The 25733-nt window shown below is 39.2% G+C and overlaps 1 protein-coding gene across 5 annotated transcripts in view; it reads right to left on the bottom strand.

Annotated features, from left to right (window-relative positions):
- Nucleotides 1-25733, bottom strand: part of RALYL (RALY RNA binding protein like) — a 618546-nt gene that overhangs the window by 74636 nt on the left and 518177 nt on the right. For all 5 annotated transcript variants that reach the window (XM_066372430.1, XM_066372428.1, XM_066372426.1 and 2 more), the window contains one exon: nucleotides 17742-17905. In XM_066372430.1, coding sequence (XP_066228527.1) covers nucleotides 17742-17905 — 164 coding nt within the window. The remainder of the gene's footprint in view (nucleotides 1-17741; nucleotides 17906-25733) is intronic.

Below are 25733 nucleotides of genomic sequence, written 5' to 3' on the forward strand. Positions count from 1 at the left end.
ATGCTAACACATTTCTTGAGGTAAAGGAAAGGTCTGTCGGGTATAGGTACATAAACATAAGTTTGGAAACACTTAAATAAGTGTTCAATTAAGCCAGGAGAAGAGAAGGGGTAAAATTAAGACTAGAAATATCAAGCCACATATACCTTGAGAAGTATTATCAACTCAAGATATTCTATAACTCAGTGGTCCCCAATCCCCAGGCTGTGGACCAGTGCCGGTCCGTGGGCCATTTGGTACCAGTCTGCAGAGAAAGAGTAAATAACTTACATTATTTACGTATTATTTATATTTAAGTCTGAATGATGTTTTATTTTTAAAAAATGACCAGATTCCCTCTGTTACATCTGTCTAAGACTCACTCTTGATGCTTGTCTCGGTCACGTGATACATTTATCCGTCCCACCCTAAAGGCTGGTCTGTGAAAATATTTTTTGACATTAAACCAGTCCGTGGCCCAAAAAAGATTGGGGACCACTGCTATAACTGATTTTCTCTTCATTGTAGCTGTCTAAAGATGTAGTTCATAGTCAGCTATAAAATGTATAAAAAAGAAGAAGTAAAGGTTTTGGAATCTTTCTTGGTAAATGGTAGTCGTTTTGAGTGCTGAGGGAGGAATTGAAAAGAAGCACTTGGTTTAGAATAATCCAATGGCTGGGCATGGGATTTATGGAGTAAGGGGTAGAGCCTACAGTCAAGAAAATGAGTTAAAATGAGACTATTAGAGAAGCCAAGGCTGTGTTTATTAGGTCCTGATCTCAGAAAAGAGCAGAGAGGATGAAGCCAAAATAAGAAATGTTATTAAGGTTTATCACCAAGACTCGCTGCTACGGGCATTTTTCATCCTACGGTACAAAGATTAGACCCTTCTGGAACTGCTAGAGGAACACAAGAAAAACAAGTTGTATAGAGCTGAGGAAACCATCCCCAGGGCACACAAGCTATACTGGCTAGACTCTGTTGAATATCTGATTGTTTGCCTTTCTTCTGTCAATTTTCAAATCTGGTTAAATTATGAAGCCACGTTAAAGGCCTAGTGAGAAAACCCAGCAGAGAGGCTTACAATGTGCTCATTTATTATAGACACATTGTCATTACTTCAGTTGGACAGCTGTGTGCCTAAGAACAGGATGTGATTTTAGCATATCCTGTTAGGTGTACATCCTGGTACTAGTAGGGTGTACTACTCTCTATACACAGCACAGCTTGTCTGATCCACAGTCTCATAATTTCCATTTTCCAGATAGGAAATAGAGGGACCCAGGGGTTCAAGGATGTAGTGGAACATGAATACTCCCCAGGCTGCCTAATGGCAGAGCCTCTGCACTCATGCCAGATTCTGTCTCCAGGAAGCAGAAATGAACCCTCTCTGACTCCACCCTCCCAAACTCACCACCCTTCTCAGCTCCATTTAGCACCCTCTGTGAAGCTGCCTCTGACTCCCCAGGCAGCACGCACATTGTGCTCACATCCAGTGGGGACGTGGATGGCCAACGATCCTCAGCTGGCTAGGAGCACTGTTGCTCTGACTGACGCTTTAGCGCCATGTTTAAATCTTGAGCTTTTTATTGGGGGACAAATGCAACACAACCACATTTCCTTAGCATTGGGGACAAGTTCTCAGCAAGTATTTCTTAAATGTAATGAAATTGTCTTTAATTTCTTGTCAAGTGTCCAGCCATTCTGTCACCAGAAGGCATTGACAGGAGCCCCAAAGGCACCAAAACTTACTGAGATTGTTCTTGTTCAGCATAAGAATTTAAATTAATTTATTTAATAGATTTATTTTCCAGAGGGAACTGAGCTTCCCAGTAAGAAACTATAGCTCACAGGTACTCATGTCTTCTCTTCTGTAAAATGTTTATCAGTGACATCACATCTTTGTCTTATGATTCCATGATGTGGGGCAGGACAAGTGGATGTAGTTTTAGTTCAAGATGGTTTGAAAAGGGACAGAAAAGTCTAGTGGGAATCTCACTTCAAAAGCACGCCATTTGAAACATTTATCAGCATTCCACTTTGGCAAATTGTCACGTTAATATATTTTTGCTTTACATGGTTTTTCTCCTCTGAAGAATTTAGTCATATTAAAGATTCTGAAATAAGAAATGAAAATTGTTCAAGCTACAATATTAATTTCCTCTTCTGAATTTGCAAAGTTTATTAAACTCTAAGAAACAGCTATTGATAAAAGAGCCAGATAATTATTTCAGTAAACATTCATTTAGATTAAAGCAATATTAACACAGTATATTTTACACTTCACCCAAATTTTTCACTTGTGATTTGAATTTAAAAATTATTGTTACAGGTACCAGGTTAATTATAAAAATATTATTAGATGATAGTATTTATATATATAATTATAATTATACACACATATGTATCTATATACACACGTACATAGCTTTTTAAAGAATTATATATAACTCTTGTTTAGATTGGGAGCAGCAAAATGTTCACGGAGTAGGTGGACATTCCAACTCCCACCTCCCAGAACCAAAGTGGATTACAACTTAATTTTAAGAACAATCATCTTGAGAAACTAACTTTGGACTAAGCTAAAAGGATTCTATAACCAAGGACCACCAAAGAAACCACACTGAGACTGGTAGGGAAGGCAGAGACATGGAAAGGGCTTCCCTACTCCCAGGAGTAAGCAGCAGCCCAGAGGGATTCTTGTGGCTGGGTGGGTTTCCCAGAGAGTTGTGGGTCCTCAGCCCCAGGACTGGAGTCCCAGCCTAGAGCCCCAGAGCCTAGAAGAGGTGTGTGGACAGTATTTAGCTGAGAAAAGAGCTGGGATACTGTTTGAGAATAAAAGACAGAACTCTCACACCCAAGCTATGACTTAAAGGGACCGCGCCAAAAACCTTGCTCACAGCCATTTACCCAGGGTTCTAGGAGTGAGGAGTGCCGAGATGACTGGAGTTGCCAGGAGAGTTTAATCTCCGAGGCACAGGGAGAGACACTTTGAGAGACAGCCACCCTAACCCATTTTTCCTGGGAGCAGCAACACCAGCAAAAGGAAGAAATTACCCTGCCAACCAGAGGCTCTTCTGCTCTAGTCAAAGCAAAGAGGTGCTTAGAAGCAGGGAGCACATTAGGGACACAGGTAGTGAGTGCTGAGGTCTAAGCTACACTGCCCCCTGACGCTGCTGAGTACTCTCTGGAGGGTGGTCAGGCTGGCAGTGGCAGGGTTGGCAGCAGGGGCCGGGATGGTCTGAGTGTGCATGCTCAAGACCGCCCAAAGTGGCAGAGGCCAGGGCTACCATGGTGGCAGCCCGAGATGGCAGCAAAAGCCTGCCTGCAGTGGTGGAAGCCACGGCAATGGGCTGGTACCAGCAGCGCCTGAGCCTGAAAGTGCGAGTGGTGGTGGTGGGCCAGCAGAAAGACCACACGTTGGGAACACAGAGGCCACACTCACTGGAATCCTGTGGCCACACCCTTCTTAAAACTGAAAAAGAAGAAAAATAAATAAATAAATAAGTAAATAAATGTCTGGATAGAATGACTCTTGAGGCTAAGGCGCAAGCCAAATCCAATACCATATCTAGTCTCTGAATTACAGTACTGAGGCCAACAAGTAGCCAGCAATAAGAGGCAACAGAAAGCGAATCTCAGGGGAACTTGAACTTTTAAACGAACTTACCCCAGGCCAAGAATAGATAGAAGCTAAATTATGAGTGCAGTTGATATTTACAATGGCACGTGGGCCCAGCAGAGGCAACCATAAGATCTGGATCACCTGTAGCTCTAAAAAGGTTGACAAGGGCCAGTCATAAGCAGTGACCTCCACTGGTCTACACCAGGCTCTGGCCAGGGAGATCCAGGGAATGCACATCCAGTGGCTAGATATGGTGAGCATCAGTTCAGAACCTAACAACCCTTGTTAGAGGGGTATCATAAGGAAGGGCTCCTCACACCAGACCTAGCTAGAACATAGAAAATGCTGACACAAATAGCAAAAAGAACAGTGACAGCAGACAAGTAGCCAGCAGTGGATTACAAACAGCTGATACCAACCCAAGAAGATCTAGAAACAACACAACTGAAAATTGGAGGCAGACTATACCAACCCTAGACTGAGCTACAAACTACACACCCAAAGGAGGAATCTACACACAAAACAAAATGGGAAGACAGAAAAATGCAATCCAAATGAATCAACAAGAGAAATCCTCAGAAAAAGAACTGAATGAGATGGAAATAACCAAACTACCAGATGCAGAGTTTAAAATAATGATTGTTAGGATGCTCAAGGATCTTAGAGCAACAATGGATGGACATAAAGAGCACCTAAATAAAGAGATAGTAAGCATCAAAAAGGACATTGAAATCATAAAAAAGAACCAGTCAGAAATGACAAATACAATATCAGAAATGAAGACTACATTATAAGGAATTAAAAGCAGGCTGAATGAAGCAGAGGATTGAATCAGCGATTTAGAGGACAAGATAAAAAAAAAAAGCATGGAAACAGCACAGCAAAAACAAAAGAGCCTCAAAAAGTCTGAGGAAGGAAGAATAAACATTATTAAAATGTCTATATTACCCAAAGCAATTTATAAATTCAATGCAATAACAATTAAAATACCAATGACATACTTCAGAGATATAGAACACATATTCCAAAAATTTATATGGAACCAAAAGAGAACACGAATAGCCTCAGTGATCTTGAAAAGGAAGAATAAAGTGGGAGGCATCACACTTCCTGATATCAAGTTATACTACAAGGTCATTGTACTCAGAACAGCTTGGTACTGGCATAAGAACAGGCATATAGATCAATGGAACAGAATAGAAACCCCAGAAATAAATCTACACCTTTATGGACAACTGATATTTGACAAAGGAGGTAAGAGTATACAATGGAGTAAAGACATCCTCTTCAACAAATGGTGTTGGGAAAACTGGACAGCTACCTTAAAAAAAAGAAAACTAGACCACTAACTTATACCATTAGTAAAAATAAACTCAAAATGAATAAAAGACTTGAATGTAATCCATGAAACCATGATCATCTTGGAAGAAAACATAGGCAGTAAGCTCTCTTTCATCTCTCGCAGCAATATATTTGCCGATTTATCTCCACAGGCAAGTGAAATAAAAGACAGGATAAACAAGTGGGACTATATCAAACTAAAAAGCTTTTGCACAGCTAAAGACAATAAGAACAGAATAAAAAGACAAACCACACAATGGGAGAACATATTCAACAATACGTCTGATATGTGGTTAATAACCAAAATGTATAAAGAACTTGTAAAAATCAACACGAGGAAGATAAACAATCCAATCAAAAAATGGGCAAAAGAAATGAATAGACACTTCTCCAAAGAGGACATATAGATGGCCAATAGGCATATGAAAAAATGCTCAACATCACTAATTATTCGAGAAATTCAAATTAATCCTGGATCCTGCTCCTTGGGATAGCTCCTAACAGACTGAACTGGGGTTGGGTTCCATTTATCAGGGACTTGGCATGGTGTTGGGGCCAACTTGGACTTGGCGAACTTGTTAAGGACACTATTCTTTTATGGATTCTTGCTGTATTGGCCAAGAGTTTGCTTAAAGGCTTTAACCACTGTAAAAAAAAATAGAAGACTGGATAAAGAAGATGTGGCACATATACACTATGGTATACTATTCAGCCATAAGAAATGATGACATCGGATCACTTACAACAAAATGGTGGGATCTTGATAACATTATACGGAGTGAAATAAGTATAATCAGAAAAAAAACAAGAACTTCAGGATTCCACACATTGGTGGGACATAAAAATGAGACTAAGAGACATGAACAAGAGTGTGGTGGTTACAGGGGGTGGGAGGAGGGAGGGAGAGAGAGGGGGAGGGGGAGACAGCACAAAGAAAACTAGATAGAAGGTGACGGAGGATAATCTGACTTTGTGTGATGGGTATGCAACATAATTGAATGACAAGATAACCTGGACATGTTTTTTTTGAATATATGTACCCTGATTTATTGATGTCACCCCATTAAAATTAATAAAAATTTATTTATTAAAAAAAAACACAAGGAGATACCACCTCACACCAGTCAGAATGGCGCTCATCAACAAAACAACATAGAATAAGTGCTGGCGAGGATGTGGAGAAAAGGGAACCCTCCTGCACTGCTGGTGGGAATGCAGACTGGTGCAGCCACTGTGAAAAACAGTATGGAAATTTCTCAAAAAATTAAAAATTGAACTGCTTTTTGACCCAGCTATCCCACTTTTAGGAATATACCCCAAGTACACCATACCACTGTTTCAGAAGGAGAAATGAACCTCCATGTTTATGACAGCATTGTTCACAATAGCGAAGATCTGGAAACAGCCCAAGTGTCCATCAGTGGACGAAAGGATTAAAAAGCTTTCATACATATATACAATGGAATATTATGGGGCCATGAAAAGGAAGGAAATCTTACCTTTTGCGACAACATGGATGGACCTGGAAACTATTATGTTAAGTGAAATAAGCCAGGCAGAAAAAGAAAAATATCATATGACCTCACTCATTTGAGGAATCCAATGAACAATGTAAACTGAGGAACAGAATTGAGATAGAGGAGAGATCAAAGGAACCAGAAGAAAAGAGGACAGAGGGAAAGGGGATGATAGGAGGGCATAAACCTGAAGGGAAGGTGGGAGGGTGCTATGAGGAGGGGGGCAAAGGAGATGTTGAGGGGAATACGGGGGGGGGGGAGGATGCATTTGGGGCAATACTAAAATCTATGTAAACACAATAAATTAAAATCAATTAAAAAAAAGAAAAGAGTGAAAAGGAATAAAATGACTGAGGAAACTCTAAGAGAGCTCTGTGACAACATGAAAGAGAAATAACATCTGCATCATAGGGGTTCCTGAAGGAGAAGAGAAAGAACAAGGATAGAGAACTTGAATGAAAAAATAATAGCTGAAAATTTCTGTAATTGATGAAGGAAAAAGTCACACAAGTTCAAGAAGCACAGAGAGTCCCATTAAAGAGGAACACAAAGAGGCCTACACCAAGACACATCATAATTAAAATGCCAAAATTAAGGGATAAAGAAATACTAAAAGCTGCAAAAAAAAAAAAAAAAAGGCAGTCAATTACCTACAGAGGAGCCTCCATAAGGATGACATCTGACTTCTTAACAGAAACACTAGTGGCCATAAGGGAATGGCAAGAAATATTCAAAGTAATGCAAAAGAAGAGCCTACAATCAAGACTTCTTTATCCAGCAAGGCTATCATTTAAAATTGAAGGAGATATAAAAAGCTTCCTAGACAAAAAAACAAACAAACAAACAAAAAAACCCAAAAAACACTCAAGAAATTCATTATAACCAAACCAATGCTGCAAGAAATGTTAAGGGACATGTTGTAAACAGAACAAAGGGAAAAAAATAGATAAAAAGAAGAATGTAGATTTAAAGAATAAAATGGCAAGAAACAACTACATATCAATAATAACCTTAAATGTAAATGGATTAAATGCTCCAATTTAAAGACATAGGTTAACTGAATGGATAAGAAAACAGGAACCGTACATATACTGTCTACAAGAGACCTATCTCAAAACAAAAGAGACACACAGACTGAAAGTGAAGGGATGAAAAAACAATATTTCATGCAAATGGAAGTGAAAGAAAAGCTGGGGTAGAAATACTCATATCTGACAAAATAGACTTTAAAACAAAGGCTATAGTAAGGGGTAAAGTAGGTCACTACATAATGATAAAGGGAGCAATCCAACAGGGAGATATAACCATTTTAAATATCTATGCACCTAATATAGGAGCACCTAAAAACATAAAACAGATTTTGAGGGACCTAAAGGGCGAGATCAATAGCAATACTATAATAGCAGGGGATTTTAATACCCCACTACCATCACTAGATAGATCCTCAAGAAAGAAAATTAACAAAGAAACAGCAGCCTTGAAGGACACATTAGATCAACTGAATTTAATAGATATCTCAGAACCTTTCATGCTAAAGCAGGAGAATATACATTCTTTTCAAGTGCTCATGGTACATTCTCTAGGATGGACCACATGCTAGGACACAAAACAAGTCTCAATAAATTTAAGAAGATTGAAATCATATCAAGCATCTTCTCTGATCACAATGGCATGAAACTAAAAATCAACTACAATAGAAACACTGAAAAATATTCAAACACTTGGAGATTAAATAGCATGCTATTAAATAACGAATGGATTAATGAGATAAAAGAGAAATAAATAATTTCCTTAAAACAAATGAAAATAAACATACAACAACTCAAAATTCATGGGACACAGCACAAGCAGTCCTGAGAAGGAAGTTCATACCATTTCATGCATACCTTAAGAAGCAAGAAAAGCCCAAATAAACAACCTAACTGTACATCTAAAAGAACTAGAAAAAGAACAACAAACAAAGCCCAGAGTAAGTAGAAGGAAGGAAATAATAAAGATCAGAGCGGAAATAAATGACATAGAGACTAAAAAACAATACAGAAGATCAATGAAACCAAGAGCTGATTTTCTGAAAAGATAAACAAGATTGATGAACCTTAAACTAGACTCACCAAGAAAAAAAGAGAGAGGATTCAAATAAATAAAATTAGAAATGAGAGTAGAGAAATAACAACTGACAGCAGAAATACAAAAGATTGTAAGAAAATACTATGAAGAACTGTATGCCAAAAAGATTAGACAACCTAGGTGAAATGGACAAATTCCTAGAAACATATAATCTTTCAGAAATCAATATGGAAGAATCAGAAACACTAAATAGACCGATTTCATCAAATGAGATTGAAACAATTATCAAAAAACTCCCAATAAACAAAAGTCCTGGGCCAGACGTCTTCACAGGTGAATTTTACCAGAAGAACTAACTCCTATCCTTCTCAAGCTATTTCAAAAAATTCAAGAGGAGGGAAGACTTCCAAGCTCCTTTTATAAGGCAAGCATAATCCTCATTCCAAAATCAGGCAAAGACACTACAAAGAAAGAAAGTTATAGGCCAGTGGTAGTCAACCTGGTCCCTACTGCCCACTAGTGGGCGTTCTAGCTTTCATAGTGGGTGATAGCGGAGCAACCAAAGTTTAAATAAAAAGATAGATTTAACTATAGTAAGTTGTTTTATAAACATTCATTCTGCCAAACTTAGCAAAAATCCAACATAAAGTACTTGGTAAGTAATTATTATTATATGCTTTAACTTGCTGTAACTCTGCTTTATAAATTTTATAAAGTAAAGTTACTTTCCTACTTTATAAATCACCATTACTGTAGAACCGGTGGGTGGTTAGAAAATTTTACTACAAAGAGAGATACAAAAGTAGGTGGTAGGAATAAAAGGGTTGACTACCCCTGCTATAGGCCAATATCCCTGATGAATTTAGATGCTAAAATACTCAACAAAATATGAGCAAACAGAATCCAGCAATACATTAAAAAATCATACATAATGATCAAGTTGGATTTATTCTGGGGAGGCAAGGCTGGTGCAATATTTGTAAAACAATCAATGTGATTCATCACATAAACAAAAGGAAGGATAAAAATCACATGATAGTATCAATAGATACAGAAAAAGCTTTGGATAAAATCCAGCACCCATTTATGATCAACATTCTCAGCAAAGTGGGAATACAGGGAATGTATCTCAACATGATAAAGGACATCTATGACAAACCCACAGCCAACATCATACTCAATGGGCAAAAATTAAAAGCAATACCCTTAAGATCAAGAACAAGTCAGGGGTGCCTCCTTTCACCACTCTTTTTCAACATAGTTTTAGAAGTCCTAGCTATAGCAATTAGACAAGAAGAAGAAATAAAAGGCATCCAAATTGGAAAAGAAGAAGTAAAACTAGCATTATTTGCTGATGACATGATACTGTACATAGAAAATCCTAAAGTCTCAGTGAAAAAACTACTGGACCTGATAAATGAATTCAGTAGTGTGGCAAAATATAAAATTAATATTCAGAAATCAGTGGCATTTTTATACACCAACAATGAACTGTCTGAAAGAGAAATTAAGAAAACAATCCCCTTCACCATTGCAACAACAAAAAATTAAAGTAGCTAAGAGTAAATTTTACCAAGGAGGTTAAAGATTTGTACTCAGAAAATTATAAAACATTGATAAAAAAATCAAAGAAGATACAAACAAGTGGAAGCATATACCATTTTTATAGATAGGAAGAATAAACATCATTAAAATGTTTATATTACCTAAAGCAATTTATAAATTCAATGCAATTCCTATTAAACTACCAATATCATATTTCAAAGGTATAGAACAAATATTCAAAAAATTTATATGGAACCAAAAAAAAAGAACATGAATAACCTCAACAATCTTGAAAAAGAAGAATAAAGTGGGTGGTATCACACTTCCTGATATCAAGTTATACTACAAGGCCATTGTACTCAAAACAGCTTGGTACTGGCATAAGAACAGGCATACAGATCAATGGAACAGAACAGAGAACCGAGAAATAAACCGACACCTATATGGACAATTGATATTTGACAAAGGATGTAAAAGCATACAATGGAATAAGGACAGTCTCTTTAACTAATGGTGTTGGGAATATTGGACAGGTACTTGCAAGAAAATGAAACTAGACCACCAACTTACACCATACAGAAAAATAAACTCAAAATGGATAAACTATTTAAATTAAGTCATGAAACCATAATCATCTTGGAAGAAAACATAGGCAGTAAGCTCTCTGACATCTTTTGCAGCAATATATTTGCTGATTTATCTCCATGGGCAAGTGAAATAAAAGACAGGATAAACAAATGGGACTATATCAATCTAAAATGCTTTTGCACAGCTAAAGACAATAAGAACAGAATAAAAAGACAAAGCACACAATGGGAGAACATATTCGACAAAAGTCTGATAAGGGGTTAATAACCAAAATTTATAAAGAACTTGTAAAACTCAACACCGAGAAAGTAAACAACCCAATTAAAGACTGGCCAAAAATAATGAATAAACACTTCTCCAAAGAGGACATATAGATGGCCAATAGCCATGTGAAAAAATGTTCAACATCACTAATCATTAGAGAAAAGCAATTTAAAACCACAATGAGATACCACCTTACACCTGTCAGAATGGTGTACATTAACAAAACAACACATAATAAGTGCTGGGAAGGATGTGAAGAAAAATGAACCCTCCTGCACTGCTCGTGGGAATGTAGACTTGTGCAGCCGCTATGAAAAATAGTATGAAGTTTTCTCAAAAAATTTAAAATGGAACTGCCTTTTGATCCAGCTATTCCACTTTTAGGAATATATCCTAAGAATACCAAATCACTGATTCAAAACAAGGAATGCACCCCTATGTTTATTGCAGCATTGTATACAACAGCCAAGATCTGGAAAAAGCTCAACTGTCCATCAGTGGACAAGTAGATTAAAAAACAGTGGTACATATATACAATGGAATACTATGGGGCCATGAAAAAGAAGGAAATCTTATCTTTTGCAACAACATGGATGGACATAGAGACTATTATGCTAAGTGAAAGAAGCCAGGCAGAGAAAGAAAAATATCACATGACCTCACTCATATGAGGAATCTAATGAACAGTGTGAACTGAGGAACAGAATAAAGGTAGAGGCAAGATCAAAGGGACCAGAGCGAAAGTGGTCAGAGGGAAAGGGGAGGAGAGGATGGGATAAGAGAAGGGAAAGAGATTAGTGAAATCATGTATACATAACACAGCATTATAGAGAGCGGGACAGCAAATCCTGAAGGAAAGAGGTGTTCAGATAAGGGGTGAGGGCGTTGGGTATAGGGGTCAAAGGGGGTATCAAGGGGAGCACGGGGGTGGGGGGGAGGGAGATATATTTGGTAGGATACTTGAATCTATGTAAACACAATAAATTAAAATCAATAAAAAATTTAAAAAGAAAAAAATATAGTAAACTTAAAAGTGTGAGGTTTTATAAATGTATCAGGAAAAAGTGCAGGAAAACTATCTCTGTAGATTTGGATCAAGAGAAAGTTGTTAAAAGTAACACTCAAACCAGAAACTCTAACAAAGATGGTAAATGGATTGGTTAGGGAAGAGAAGTGAAGGAAGGAAGGAAGGAAGGAAGGAAGGAAGGAAGGAAGGAAGGAAGGGAGGGAGGGAGGGAGGGAGGGAGGGAGGGAGGGAGGGAGGGAGGGAGGGAGGGAGGGAGGAAGGACAAAAGAAGATATATCAGGAAACAATATTATATATATTATACATACCAAATAAGTTTACTATCCTTAATATAACAGACACTTACAAATGAGAAAAATGGGCTAAACATTGGTACAGATAATTCACTAAAGAAAAAAATGGGTAGTTAATACTTTTGTCATTAGATGAAAATAATAAAGTGGTTTTCATTTTGGAAAAAAAACTTGTTTAGATTTATGTTTCACTAAAATGACAATCATTTACAGTTTAATGAACCCCTCGATGTATAAAACTATATGAAATCTATATAGCATTGATCACTCTGTTGTCTTTCATACTAATACTTCTATTAAAATTAATACAATAGGAGAATTCATATATTCACTCCAAATTTCAATTAATTATTGTACTAGATGACCCTTAACAAATATTTTCACCCCATAATTAATCTAATATTTCTCCTTATTACTTATTTATATCTTCTCAGGTAGCAAGGTAGTCTGGTGTGCACAGTTCCAAATGATTATTGCTAAGAAATGAAACACACAAAATTTATTTCACAGTGTTTCTGGTTCACTTTGGGAAGTCCAGGTCCAGGCTTGGCCTTCCCTGAGGACTATCACCCTGTCTGAAAAGCCGAAAGAGGTCAATTTAAACCACTGGTTCCACCAGCCCTAATAGGAATAGTGACAACAGACACTGGGAGGTGGCAAATCAGCGGATAAAACCGGACCTTTTCTGGGGGAGGTAAGGTGCTCTATGCAGAGGCCAGGATGATATAAAAGCATTCTAAAGTTCATGTTCGGGATGGGAGTTAGAATGGTATTGTTTGATATATATAGATTTATTTATAATGATTTACTATGTTAATAAAGCCACTAGTGGACTGTCTAAATTAAACTAGTTGTTGTAGAAGAGACAGGAATTAAAAAAAAATTCATTAAGGAAGCAAAAATAAGAAAAGGAAAAGAGAAGAAATAACACATTGCCACCTGACACAAGGGCCAAAGGAATATAACACAATATATTACCTCATCAAACAAATGTAAAATATTTAAAATTCTCCATAGAGAACAAAGACTTTCATATTGCTTTCAAAAACAAATTCCAGGTATATGCTGGGTTTTTTTGGAAATATACAAAAAATATAGTGACATGGTTCTGTGTTGATATATGTTCCTCAGAAATATTTGTTGAAGTCCTTATCCCTGGTACTTGTAAATGTGACCTTATTTGGACACTGGTCTTAGCAGCTGTCGTCCTTAGCAGGATAAGGCCATTAGGTGAGCCCTGATTCAATGTGACAGTGAAGTCCTAAGAAGAGGAGAGACGCAGACGCAGACAGACACGAGGACGGCACGGGGCGCTGGAGGCACAGACTGGAGGGCTGTGTCCGTAAACCGAGAGCGTCTACGAATGCCAGTGAGGCAGAGACTAAGACAAAGGCCTGGGGCAGCCTGGGCCCTAGAGCTTCCAGAGAGGGGGAGAATGGCTCCACTGACACCCTGATTTCAAATGTCCAGCCTCCAAACTTCTTGTTTTTAAATCATTCAGAGTGTGATCATTTATTTCAGTAACCCTAGGAAACCAATACACAAGGAAACGCTGAAACTAAATATATAGTAGAAAAATGCACCCCCCCCCCCAAAAAAAAAGCCACATCAACAAGATCTCAAATGAAGTAAGTATACACAAGGAAAGGCTGAAACTAAATTAATATATAGTAGAAAAATGCAACCAAAAAAAAAAAAAAAAACAAAAGTCACATCAATAAGGACTCAAATGAAGTGACAGAGTAGACTTCAAGGCTAAAAACAGTAAATGTAAGAATTATAATTCTGCACCTGTAACATAGGAATGATAATAATACCTCACTTATGGGGCAGTTATGAGGAACAAATAAGTCAATATCTGTCAAGAGCCTGAATCAATAGCCATCACAAACACTAAAAAAGTGTGAACTATGGTTCTTTTTCCTATTATTATTATAAACTATTGCATAAAAATCATCTAAGCAACAGGGGATATAAAAATAAAACCCAAGAAAAGAGAAATTTCATAAAATTACCATTGTGGTAGAGTTTTAACACTTTCAGAATCTGACATCAATTTGCCCCCAAAGTGTAGGTCTATGGAGGATTTGGGTAACACAGTCCACAAGGGACACACATGTCCACCATCTTACACTAAAAGCAGAAAACATCATCTGCTTATTTGTCCCTTCAGAAAACCTGATTATTACAGAACCGACATTCTTTTTTTTTTTTTTTTTTTCTGGTAATTTTCTGAAGTGAGAAGTGGGGAGGCAGAGAGACAGACTCCCACATGCGCCTGACCAGGATCCACCCCACATGTCCACCAGGGGGCGATGCTCTGTTCATCTGGGGCATTGCTCCAATGTGACCAGAGCCATTCTAGCACCTGAGGAGGAGGCCATGGAGCCATCCTCAGCACCTGGGCCAACTTTGCTCCAATGGAGCTGTGGCTGCAGGTGGGGAAGAGAATGACAGAGAGAAAGGAGAGAGAGTAGGATGGAGAAGCAGATGGGCGCTTCTCCTGTGTGTCCTGGCTGGGAATTGAACCCGGGACTTCCACATACTGGGCAGATGCTCTACCACTGAGCCAACCAGCCAGGGCCCAACAGACATTCTTAATAAGATCCTCACAAAGATTTTCATCATCTTATTCTCTCTCTGTGATCCAATAAAAACTAGAAATAAAGAAATTTAAAAAGTTCAAAAACAACTACTTGAATACTAAGATATTTACTGTAAAATAACCTCTGGAGTCCACCAGTATTCTCTGAACTCTGGGTTGATGGTACAAGGTCACTATGTGGCTGAGTCTACACAGTTGAGCCACATTTGCGGAGAAAGCCACCAAAGCTGGCAGTACCATCTCCTTAGGGGACATTTCCATAGTACAAGGGTATATCTAGTTGTCACAAAGGTTGCGGGTGGCTATTGGCATTGGGGTGTGGGGATCAGGAATAATGAATGTTCTGCTCAGCCCAGAACACTCAGGCACAAGGAAGAGCTGCTGTGCCCAATAGGCCAATCACGTTGCCATTGATAAACTTGGTCTTAAAGGCGACTGCAGGGCCAAGAATCCACAGATTAAGTTAATATTACCCTGGTAGATTAAAAAAATCTTATATAAATCGAGCAGGTAATCCAGTGCTCAACTTTCCTCAGCAAGAACTGAATTTAAGAACTTTCTTCGCTTTTGACAGTAATCTGCGATCATTTTACACTCAGCCTAGAGAGTATTGCTGAAACCCATTTTCTTTTATTACTAAGACTTAGAAAGGGAATTCATATTTATCTACCCACAGAACAGACAGACATATGGGTGAAAAACTGCATAGGAGGCTGTAAATCTATTTAATTAGCTATTAAGGGTGATATTAGCCAAGTCAAATTCTCAGTCACATTCGGAGCAAACCAAACTTTTATCAGAGTTACCAGACTGTCAGTGCCTTCCTGCTGTCTGAGCTAATTGTTTTGTATGTTTTCATGTAAAAACAAAGCATTTTGGCAATGAGTCTGTCTTAGCACTCTGGTAGTACCACAAGGTGAAGGGCAGGGTTTTAGAGTAGATGTAGCGTCTGGTATGAGAACAAAGAGGCTGGTCCAGTCTTGGCTCCACCATTTACCAGCCCTGTGACTGCTCTGTGTTTGCTCATTAGTCACATTGGGATGACAGTATCCACCTGACCTGTCTTAGAGAGTTGGGATGCAGAGGAACCACCAAGTCCCTAAAAGGGCCTCCCAAGCTGCATTGAATCTCACCTCCCTCTACCTCTCTGAACCACACTCTGAGCCACACTTCCCTTCCCTGGCTCTGCTGCACCTCACTGGCTCCCTTGTTGCTCCTTGACTTTCCCAATTTAACGTGTGTGTCCGTCATCCCCTCTGCCCGGAGCACTCTGCCCTGACAGGAGCAGTCTCCTACTCACACACTTTCTTGAGGTCTCTGTTCTCATGTCACCTTGTCTGAGAAGTCATCATAGATCATCCTATGACAGAGTTCTCTTGATTTTCTCTGTTGCTTCATTTTATTTTTTGCTTTGATGTAGTGACGCTCTACCATGTACTACCTCATATTTTAATTTGTTTGCTTATTGTCTGTCTCTTCTCCACTAGACTGTAATCTCAAAGAATGCAGGAATTTTGCTCTTTCTTCCTTAGGAATAATGTTCTAATAACAAAGTCGAGTTTTTCCTCAATCAGTCTATGTAAAAATTTAGACGTGTGTTTAGTTAGAAAGTTTGTGTTTTAACTTTTTATCAATGTAAAATGATGCGTACATTATTTTATTTTTATGACATTAAATATGTTCTCAGACACGTAACTCTTGAAATGATTTAGAATACCACACAAATCACGCATTTAACGTCTTTACCTTCTCATCTGCCTGCCTTCATTACCCTGGTGCCTTTACAAACACTCAAACATGCACTAATTTTGCATAATGTTCCTCTGAAAAGATAGTATATGTGCTCTATACAGAAGTGAACTTGTTTATTCACTGAAAGCAACACGTTCCATTTAAGGACTTTAGTGTGCCACAAACTAAGTGGGTCAACACTTTGTTATTTGCTCAGACAAGACAGTTTTCAAACTGGTCCTGGGTTCTTGTCTATCATGGTTGTGGGTGTCTCCCTCCTCCTGTCCCCCAAGCCACCCTCCATGAATTGTGGTGGAGGAAAGCAAATACCATTTTTTTTATATAATTTTATTTTTTTAATGGGGTGACATCAATAAATCAGGATACATATATTCAAAGAAAACATGTCCAGGTTATCTTGTTGTTCAATTATGTTGCATACCCATCACCCAAAGTCAGATTGTCCTCTGTCACCTTCTATCTAGTTTTCTTTGTGCCCCTCCCCCTCCCCCCCCCCATAACCACCACACTCTTATCAATGTCTTTTAGCTCTTAGTGTCACTTTTATGTCCCACCTACGTATGGAATAATGCAGTTCCTGTTTTTTTCTGATTTACTTATTTCACTTCGTATAATGTTATCAAGATCCCACCATTTTGCTGTAAATGATCCGATGTCATCATTTCTTATGGCTGAGTAGTAACAAATACCATTTCTTATCCATGTTATATTTCTCCAGTATGCTGTATACCAGTGATCCTCACCCCCCAGGCCACAGACCGATACCGGTCTATGGTCTATTTGGTACCAGTCCACAGAGAAAGAATAAATAACTTACATTATTTCCGTTTTATTTATATTTAAGTCTGAATGATGTTTTATTTTTAAAAAATGACCAGATTCCCTCTGTTACATCTGTCTAAGACTGACTCTTGACGCTTGTCTCGGTCACATGATACATTTATCTGTCCCATCCTAAAGGCCAGTCCTTGAAAATATTTTCTGACATTAAACCGGTCCATGGCCCCAAAAAGGTTGGGGACCTCTGCTGTGTACAGCAGACACTCCATAATGGTTCAGCTGACTATTGAAAACATGCCTTCATGTGGTGATGCTCAGCCCCACCCCTCCATAAAAGGAAACACAGGAGAGTCCTTACATTTGGAGCCTGAGGAAGAAGCCCCGCTGACAGTGGATCTTGATCCCCCTTTCATGGAAAAGACTCCCTTTCCCCTGCGAGTCGTCGTGACAGCCACCCTGGGGCGCTTCAGGGGGATGACTGCGCGGGGAGGTGGGGGCACACGGCCGTGGTAATCGAATAACCTGCACAAAACACAGACACAAAACACGGTGAGACCGGCTTTGCCTCAGCGTTCCATCAGACAGGGCGGGGGATGAGCAAGAGAATGGCCCCGTAGGAAATTCAATAAATGTTTTGGTTATCGTTCTTTAATATTTAAAAATGTGTATTTACTGAAAGATTAATTTTTCCAAAGAAATAAAAACATAGTCTGTGCTTCCTGGACATTAGGATATGACTCTCTAGTATGAGCTCATCTGTCAGGTATGAGAGGATATAAATATGCCATGAGATTTGTTGAAATTACACTGATCTTGATGCCCAAGTATATGTGTTTGTTTGGTGTAACAGATTTATCCTTCTTGGAAATCTGCCTTTTACACAGCAGACACTTGTTAGCACATGAGTGTGCAAAGAGGAAAAGGTCACACGAGAATCTGGAGCAAAGCAAAGAAGATTATTGCCTGGTCAGGAAGCAGCTCATAGGGTGAGAAAATGAGAAGATGGGTTGAAAGCAAACAGCTGGGAGGGGAGAATGGCTATGTGCTCGCCTCTGGCAAAGGACTTCCTAGCAAGGAGAGGCTCCCTTGTAGGAAAAGGGGGCTAGCTTTGATGGAAATGGTGTTAGCATGAGACAAACCTGCTGACTGAAGTCCTGGTAGGAGTATTTATCTGGAGACCTCTTTATTATTCTGACCATCTGTTAGATGTGCAAAGGGAGACTAGAGGTATTTGTATGTTCGGCTACTGAAAACTTCTCTAGCAAGAAAAAACCCACATAAAACTCTTAGAAGCTTTTGCTGAGTAGTGAAAAATGACACACACCACAACTGATGCATTCCCATTAAACAATGAAAGGAATAGATGATATTGACTCACTTGTGTAAATAAATATATGTCATAGATTCAAATGTCTCCTATAGTTTATAATACAGACACACAGACAACAAATTTTTGTGTGACTTAGTACATTTGGAAGCATAAAAGTCAGAAAAAATATGAGGATAAATTTACTCATTCATTCAAAACCATTTGGCAGTGAACCACATGTGTTATTACACTATAGATTATACAGAAAATAGAATGATTATTACATATTTACTGTGACATCATTATGCAGGTTACAGTCTCATAATTGCTTTAAAAGGGGCAATAAAATAGTATGAAAGATAGAATTAAGAAAACTACAACAGGAAGAAAAATCTTTTCTTTTTTTTTTTTGTATTTTTCTGAAGCTGGAAATGGGGATAGACAGTCAGACAGACTCCCGCATGCGCCGGACCGGGATCCACCCGGCACGCCCACCAGGGGGTGACGCTCTTCCCACCAGGGGGCGATGCTCTGCCCCTCCGGGGCGTCGCTATGTCACGACCAGAGCCACTCTAGCACCTGGGGAAGAGGCCAAGGAGCCATCCCCAGCGCCCGGGCCATCTTTGCTCCAATGGAGCCTCGCTGTGGGAGGGGAAGAGAGAGAGAGAGGAAGGAGAGGGGGAGGGGTGGAGAAGCAGATGGGCGCTTCCCCTATGTGCCCTGGCCGGGAATCGAACCCGGGACTTCTGCATGCCAGGCTGACGCTCTACCACTGAGCCAACCGGCCAGGGCAGAAAAATCTTTAAAACCTTCCACAATAGGTTACTTTACAAAGTTACATCTTATTTACACATACAGATAAAAATGGGATCATTGTTTTTGGAAAATAAGACATGATAGATAATAACAATTAAGATTGGCTGGTTTCCAAATATTCATTCACTCAGTTGAAGGAAAAAAGGTCATACATGAACTACATTTAAAGCAGAACTCAGTGTTAGGACTGTCCAGCATTAGAAAGCCAAAGTTTTCAAAAACGTTTTGGAAAAATGCTGTGGACCAATGAAGATCCCGGGAAAGGAAGAGAAGTGCAATGAGAGTTGAAGGGAGGCACCGTCCTCTGCGAATAGGCAGTCTAGAGCTGAGAAACTGCTCGCAAAGAACAGGTCACGGGTGTCCCTGCACATGGCTCGCGTGGCAGTGTATGCAGGGTGACTGACTACTATGGATGTCCTCCCTACCTCCTGGGGCTAGAGAATCAATCTTGCCCCTCATTTCTACCATGAACAAGATCTACATTACTTCTTTATATAAGTTGAATACGCAGAGCACCTTAGGTCAGTGAACCAAAGTACAAAGGCATTTTTCATGAGCGACAACATCCAAAGCTATTGAGGAAGAAGATAATATGGCAATCAACTCACCTCTGCCAGGGCAGATGCTGCCTGGTGATGAAAGGCTAGCGCTTTGGAGGGACAGTTGCCCCAGTTCACGGAAGTGCAATCTAGCAGGTCATTAAATAATCTAATCCATAAACTTGGTAAAGTAAATTTCTAAAGTGGCCCTGGACAGTTGGCTCAGCAGTAGAGCATTGGCCTGGCATGTGGAAGTCCCAGGTTCAATTCCCAGTCAAGGTATACAAGAGAAGCAACCATCTGCTTCTTCTACCTTTCCCCTCCTCCTTCTCTTTCTACTTCTCTACCCTCCTTCCCCTTCCTTCTTCTCTCTCTGTCTCTCTCTATTCCCCTCCTGTAGCCATGGCTTGAATGGTTCAAGCAAGTTGGCCCTGGAGCACAGAGGATGGCTCCATGGTCTTGCCTCAGGCACTAAAATAGCTTGGTTGCTGAACAACAGAGCAAGCCCCAGATGGTCAGAGAATCACCCCATAGAGGGCTTGCTGGGTGGATTCTGATCAGGATATTAGCCGGAGTCTGTTTCTATGCCTCCTCACTTCCCATGTAATAAAAAAAAAGAAGAAAATTTCTAAAGTCCAACTAAAATAGATAATGATGCAAGAATGCTATAAGGAAAATTCAGGCTAAATAAAGCCACTGTATTCACTGCTACTTCAGTGACAATGCAATTGAAGAACAGTTTATAGAGAACTGAAATGTCTGTCAACATCTCTACTGCTTACCCCACCAAGAATCACAAAGCCTCTGATGTTGGCCAGGCCTGATCCTGCACTGAGAAAAAAACAGCTGCATTTATGACATACATTTAGTATGTGACACGCATTTGAGCAACAATCTCAGTATATGTGTGTCCTTTGTTGGTAATTTCCACCGAGGATAGCCCTGTTCCATTTTTCATGTGCCCATTTCTTATTTGGACTTCTGTTTGCTTTAATAATATTGGAGACATGTAATTTTATTAAATAACAAAATCTAAAAATTGGTAAATAATTTTAATATTAACTTGATAAAATAGACATACTGTCTCTAGGAAGAATAAGGACATTAGCTATTAAAAATAGCTGCTTTTTGGACAAAGGCAATTCAATGGCATATTGACATATAAAGTGAATATAATTTTGAATATTATTTTAATTTAAAATTTGTTATTTTTAAACTTGAGCAAAATAGAGCAACAGTTTAGAAAAGAATACATGAAAAAAATCTCAACTCCCAGTCTCACATTCTTTTTTTTTTTTTTTTACAGGGACAGAGAGAGGGATAGATAGGGACAGACAGACAGAACTGAGAGAGATGAGCATTAATCATCAGTTTTTCGTTGCGACACCTTAGTTGTTTCTTGATTGCTTTCTCATATGTGCCTTGACTGCAGGCCTTCAGCAGACCGAGTAACCACTTGCATGAGCCAGCGACCTTGGGTCCAAGCTGATGAGCTTTTTTTCTTAAGCCAGATGAGCCTGCACTCAAGCTGGCGACCTCGGGGTCTCGAACCTGGGTCCTTCCACATCCTAGTCCGATGCTCTATCCACTGTGCCACCGCCTGGTCAGGCCCAGTCTCACATTCTAAAACAACTATCATTCTCTAATCTTTTTTCTACACTAATCAATATTTTTCACATAATTAAAAATATAATATATGTATAGTCACATTTTCTAATTCTCTTTATAATAAACATTGTCCAGCATGCTCAATGGTCTTCCCATGTTTATTTTAATTGCTGTGATTAATTTTTGTGTGTTAGATGCACCACATTCTAATAAATCATAGTCTGATGGAGTCTTCATTGAATGCCTATTTTTTGCTGTCAGCTCATGTGATTTTAAACTTCAAGAGAAAAATATAACAGTTACATAGAGTTTTCTCACTGAACACTAAATTTTCATTTTAGATAAATAATGAGTTCAAGAATTGGCAATTACCTATTACTTCTAAATTTCCTTCATGACAAGACTTCATTTTCCTTACTTATGAACTAAGGCTTATAGTCACTATGTGCTTAATGCTAACAAAATATGTGGACTGGACAAGGGGCTAAATCAATGGGCTGCCCGCAGGCAAACCCTGAGAATAGGGTCGTGGCCATGTTCTCACTGGGCACCTGGAGCAAGTTAATGATCAGAAACCAAGGGACCAGAGAACTTCCTGTGACTTGATTCAACTTTGAACCCACCTCTTCAGCACTGCTTAACTTTTGACAGATGGACAGTCTATAAAACCAAATTAAAGTGCCTATTTATTTTAAAATAAGGATGTATACATTTGAAAACCACATAGTTATTTTTATAGCCTTTTAGTATATCTTTTTTTTCTCTACTGTTTGAACTACTCAAAATTCATTTATTCTTCCTATAATTTCTACCCTGACTTCAGATAAGTTTTTGGTTACAACTGATCAGAAGCTAATTTTTAAAGACTCGTTTCACTCAAGACCAGTAAATGAGTAATTTATATTTCTGTGGGTTTTTTTGTTTGTTTGTTTTGTCATTAAACTTCTCTAAGATTATCAGTAAAGTCCTCCACTCCCCAAGTCTTGGGGAACTACATCTTGGACAGGCCTGTAAGGTCAAGTGATTGAAATTTTGAATGATTTTTCTTGCAATATTTTGACCTTAACATAATTTTTGTATTTTGTACAACTTTGCTCTCTGCTATAGTTTGTATAGAGTTTTGGGTAATTAAAAAGGTAATAATTTGAGTGGTAATAAAATAAATCATCAAGTCTTATAATTCTGCAGTGTAGGTGTTTTTGAGCCATATTGCCTATGAGGAAAACTTACAAAAAATGGTAGGATGTAATTTGCCCAAATTTAAGCCGTCAACACAGGCACATCTAGCTGGAAACTCAGGTCTTCTGTCTCCAAATCCTATACTCTGTCAATTATCCCGTGCTGCTTATTTCCAAATGTTTTTGGTAGAAGGCCACTCTTACCAGCGGGTGATTAAAATTTGCATAATGACATAGACATTGCCTCTTGCTAATATGCTTTTCCAATATTCATGAATATAGACTGTGTTCCACAATCAATGATCTGAAACAATTGCAACCTAGGGTGTTTTTGTTTTGTTTTGTTTTGTTTGTTTGTTTTTATGAACTGCAACTCTAGCAGCTTCTCTTCTGTTAATTTATAGGAGGTCAGAAGGGCTCCAGAGTTGAGCGATGCCCACTGGATTCATTTACTGGGAATGTGTTTTCTCTGTGGTCGAGCGCCTGGGGCATTTCTTCTTCCCTGTTAACAGAAGTTCACTTGTTCCCAGCGTTTCAACTACTCAATGCTCTTCCAGATGCTAGAGAACAGAGGCTGCTTCAAACTGCTCACATCTCGGAAATTGAAAACATTTCCTGGGGGTGATTCAGTGTGATTTTGGCCACACATCTCCCTTTGCTTTACTTGGAAGAGTGTCTATATTTATGTTTTGTTTTTAATAACATGTAAAGTCTTTGATGTAGAGCCATACTTGACCTTTCAGAAGAAAATGCCATTGAAGGCTATAAATTCCTGCCCAGTGCTTCGTGTGATATAAAAAGATAGATGTTCAGAACAGCCACTTAAGCCTTATTCAGTGATGCTCTTCATCAACCCTAAACTCATGGACAGACGTGAAATTAGTCTTTGGAAAAGTTACTGCTGGGCCCATGTATTAGAACAACCACAGTAAGATGGAACTTGCCATAAAGAAACTTTATAAACATTTAGAACTACCTAAGGGTTGGAAACTTCCAACTATGTGCATTAGAATTCTCAAATGAGGCAGGCATCAGGTGATGGTGCCATGGAAATGCATGTCAGTTCCCCAGCTATAATCCCCAGTTTAAGTCATGTCTTTAGTCACAGCTGGGTCAGGACTCTGCAAACCACACTCAGAAGGGACCTGAGGGGACACAGCAAGACTGGGGCAGGAAGAGAGGACATGCTGCTTACTGCCCGCTTCCTGTCCTTGCTTTGGGGTCTTGTTCCTCTTACCATCTCTCTGGCCCTGTTGCAGCACCCGTTTGTTCCAGCAGCAGTGGCTGAGTCCAGTTAGAGAGAGTTTGCCACACTGGCTGCGAGAACAGGACCTTCATGTCCCTGGAAGAGGGCAGGGTCCCCCTTTGGGCTGAGCAGAAGCCCCCACTCACAGTGCCAACTCTAAAAGTCCCTTTTTCTTTTCTTTTTTAGGTGAGAAGGGGGGGGGGTAGTGAGGCAGACTCCTGCATGCACCCTAACTGGCAATCCCAGCTGGGGCTGATGCTTGAGTACTGAGCTATTTTTAACACCTGAGGATGATGTGCTTCAAGGGAGCTAGCCTCAGCGACTGGAGCCATGCTCAAACCAATTGAGCCACTGGCTGTGGGAGGGCAGGAGGTAGAGAAGAGGGAGAAGGATGGGGGAGAAACAGATGGTTGCTTCTCCTGTGTGCCCTGTCCAGGAATTGAATCTGGGATGTCCATATGCTGGGCTGATGCTTTATCCACTGTGCCACCAGCCAGGGCCTGACCATTACTTTTTCTGCATTAAGTTTTGACCATTTCCCCAAGCCTAGAGGAGGAACCTGTTTCTCTCAGTTGCTAAATACTTTCACAGTTTTCTCTTTGCTTTCTCAGTTCCTTAATATATCATTAGGCAGTTTTCACATACAATCATCCCTGTGAAATATAATGGTGCAATTTATGCTTTCCAGGCCCAAAACAAAGCCACCTGGGGTTAAAGGAAGTAGCTGAGATCTCTCTCCCTGCAGGTCAGTGTGGTCAACTGAACTGGAATGCCCTGGGGCAGGGGCATTGCAGTGGACTGTTATGGAAGAACACCTGACCAACCAGCTTGTTTCTGTGTCACTGGGACTTTGCTGTGTGAACATCAGTATAAGAAATCCATTCTGCATCATCATCAGTGGTTACTGCTAACTGCCCTTAGTAGCTAACACTGATGAAGCACTAAAAATACATCAGGTGTAATGCTGATTGTGTATATACTTTCATTTAATCCTCAGCACAGCCCAATGAGGCAGGAATTAATTTCACACTCACTTCATGGATGAGACAACAGGGTTTGTGGTATTAAATAACTTGTCCAAGTTTGCACCACAATAAAAATAGAAAAAAGAATTAACCAGAGTATAGCTTATGAGGAATCACTGTGGCTAAAACTGTTAGCATGGATTTTGGGAGCTATTCATCTTGTCTGACCTCTCTGTTCACAGGAGCCAGTGTTCACAGGGAACTTGTGACTCTCTCCACTGTGGCAGGTGCTTCTGTCTTTCTCAGCCAAGTGCGAAAAGTGGAAAAACATGGGAGCGCAGCTGCTTAGACAGCCTGCTGACAATACGACCACATTGAACTCCTCCTGCATGCTGACACGTCAAATTGTATATAAGACAAAATAAATTATTTGGAAATTGTTCCGAGTTAGCTATTTTTCTGTGTAGTGGAGAGTTATCTAAAAGCTTCAGACTCTATAATTGTTTGGCTGATAAAAGTTCTTGCTCTTTGGCAGGTAAGCTTTTCTAGCTTCTATCTATCTATCTATCTATCTATCTATCTATCTATCTATCTATCTATCTATCTATTTATCTATCTATCTATCTATCTCTACCTATTTATCTAATGAGATCTAATCTAATTAATGACTTTATTGAGTTATGATTTAT

Source organism: Saccopteryx leptura, chromosome 3, assembly GCF_036850995.1.
Source record: "Saccopteryx leptura isolate mSacLep1 chromosome 3, mSacLep1_pri_phased_curated, whole genome shotgun sequence".
In the NCBI taxonomy this organism is placed as follows: domain Eukaryota; kingdom Metazoa; phylum Chordata; class Mammalia; order Chiroptera; family Emballonuridae; genus Saccopteryx; species Saccopteryx leptura.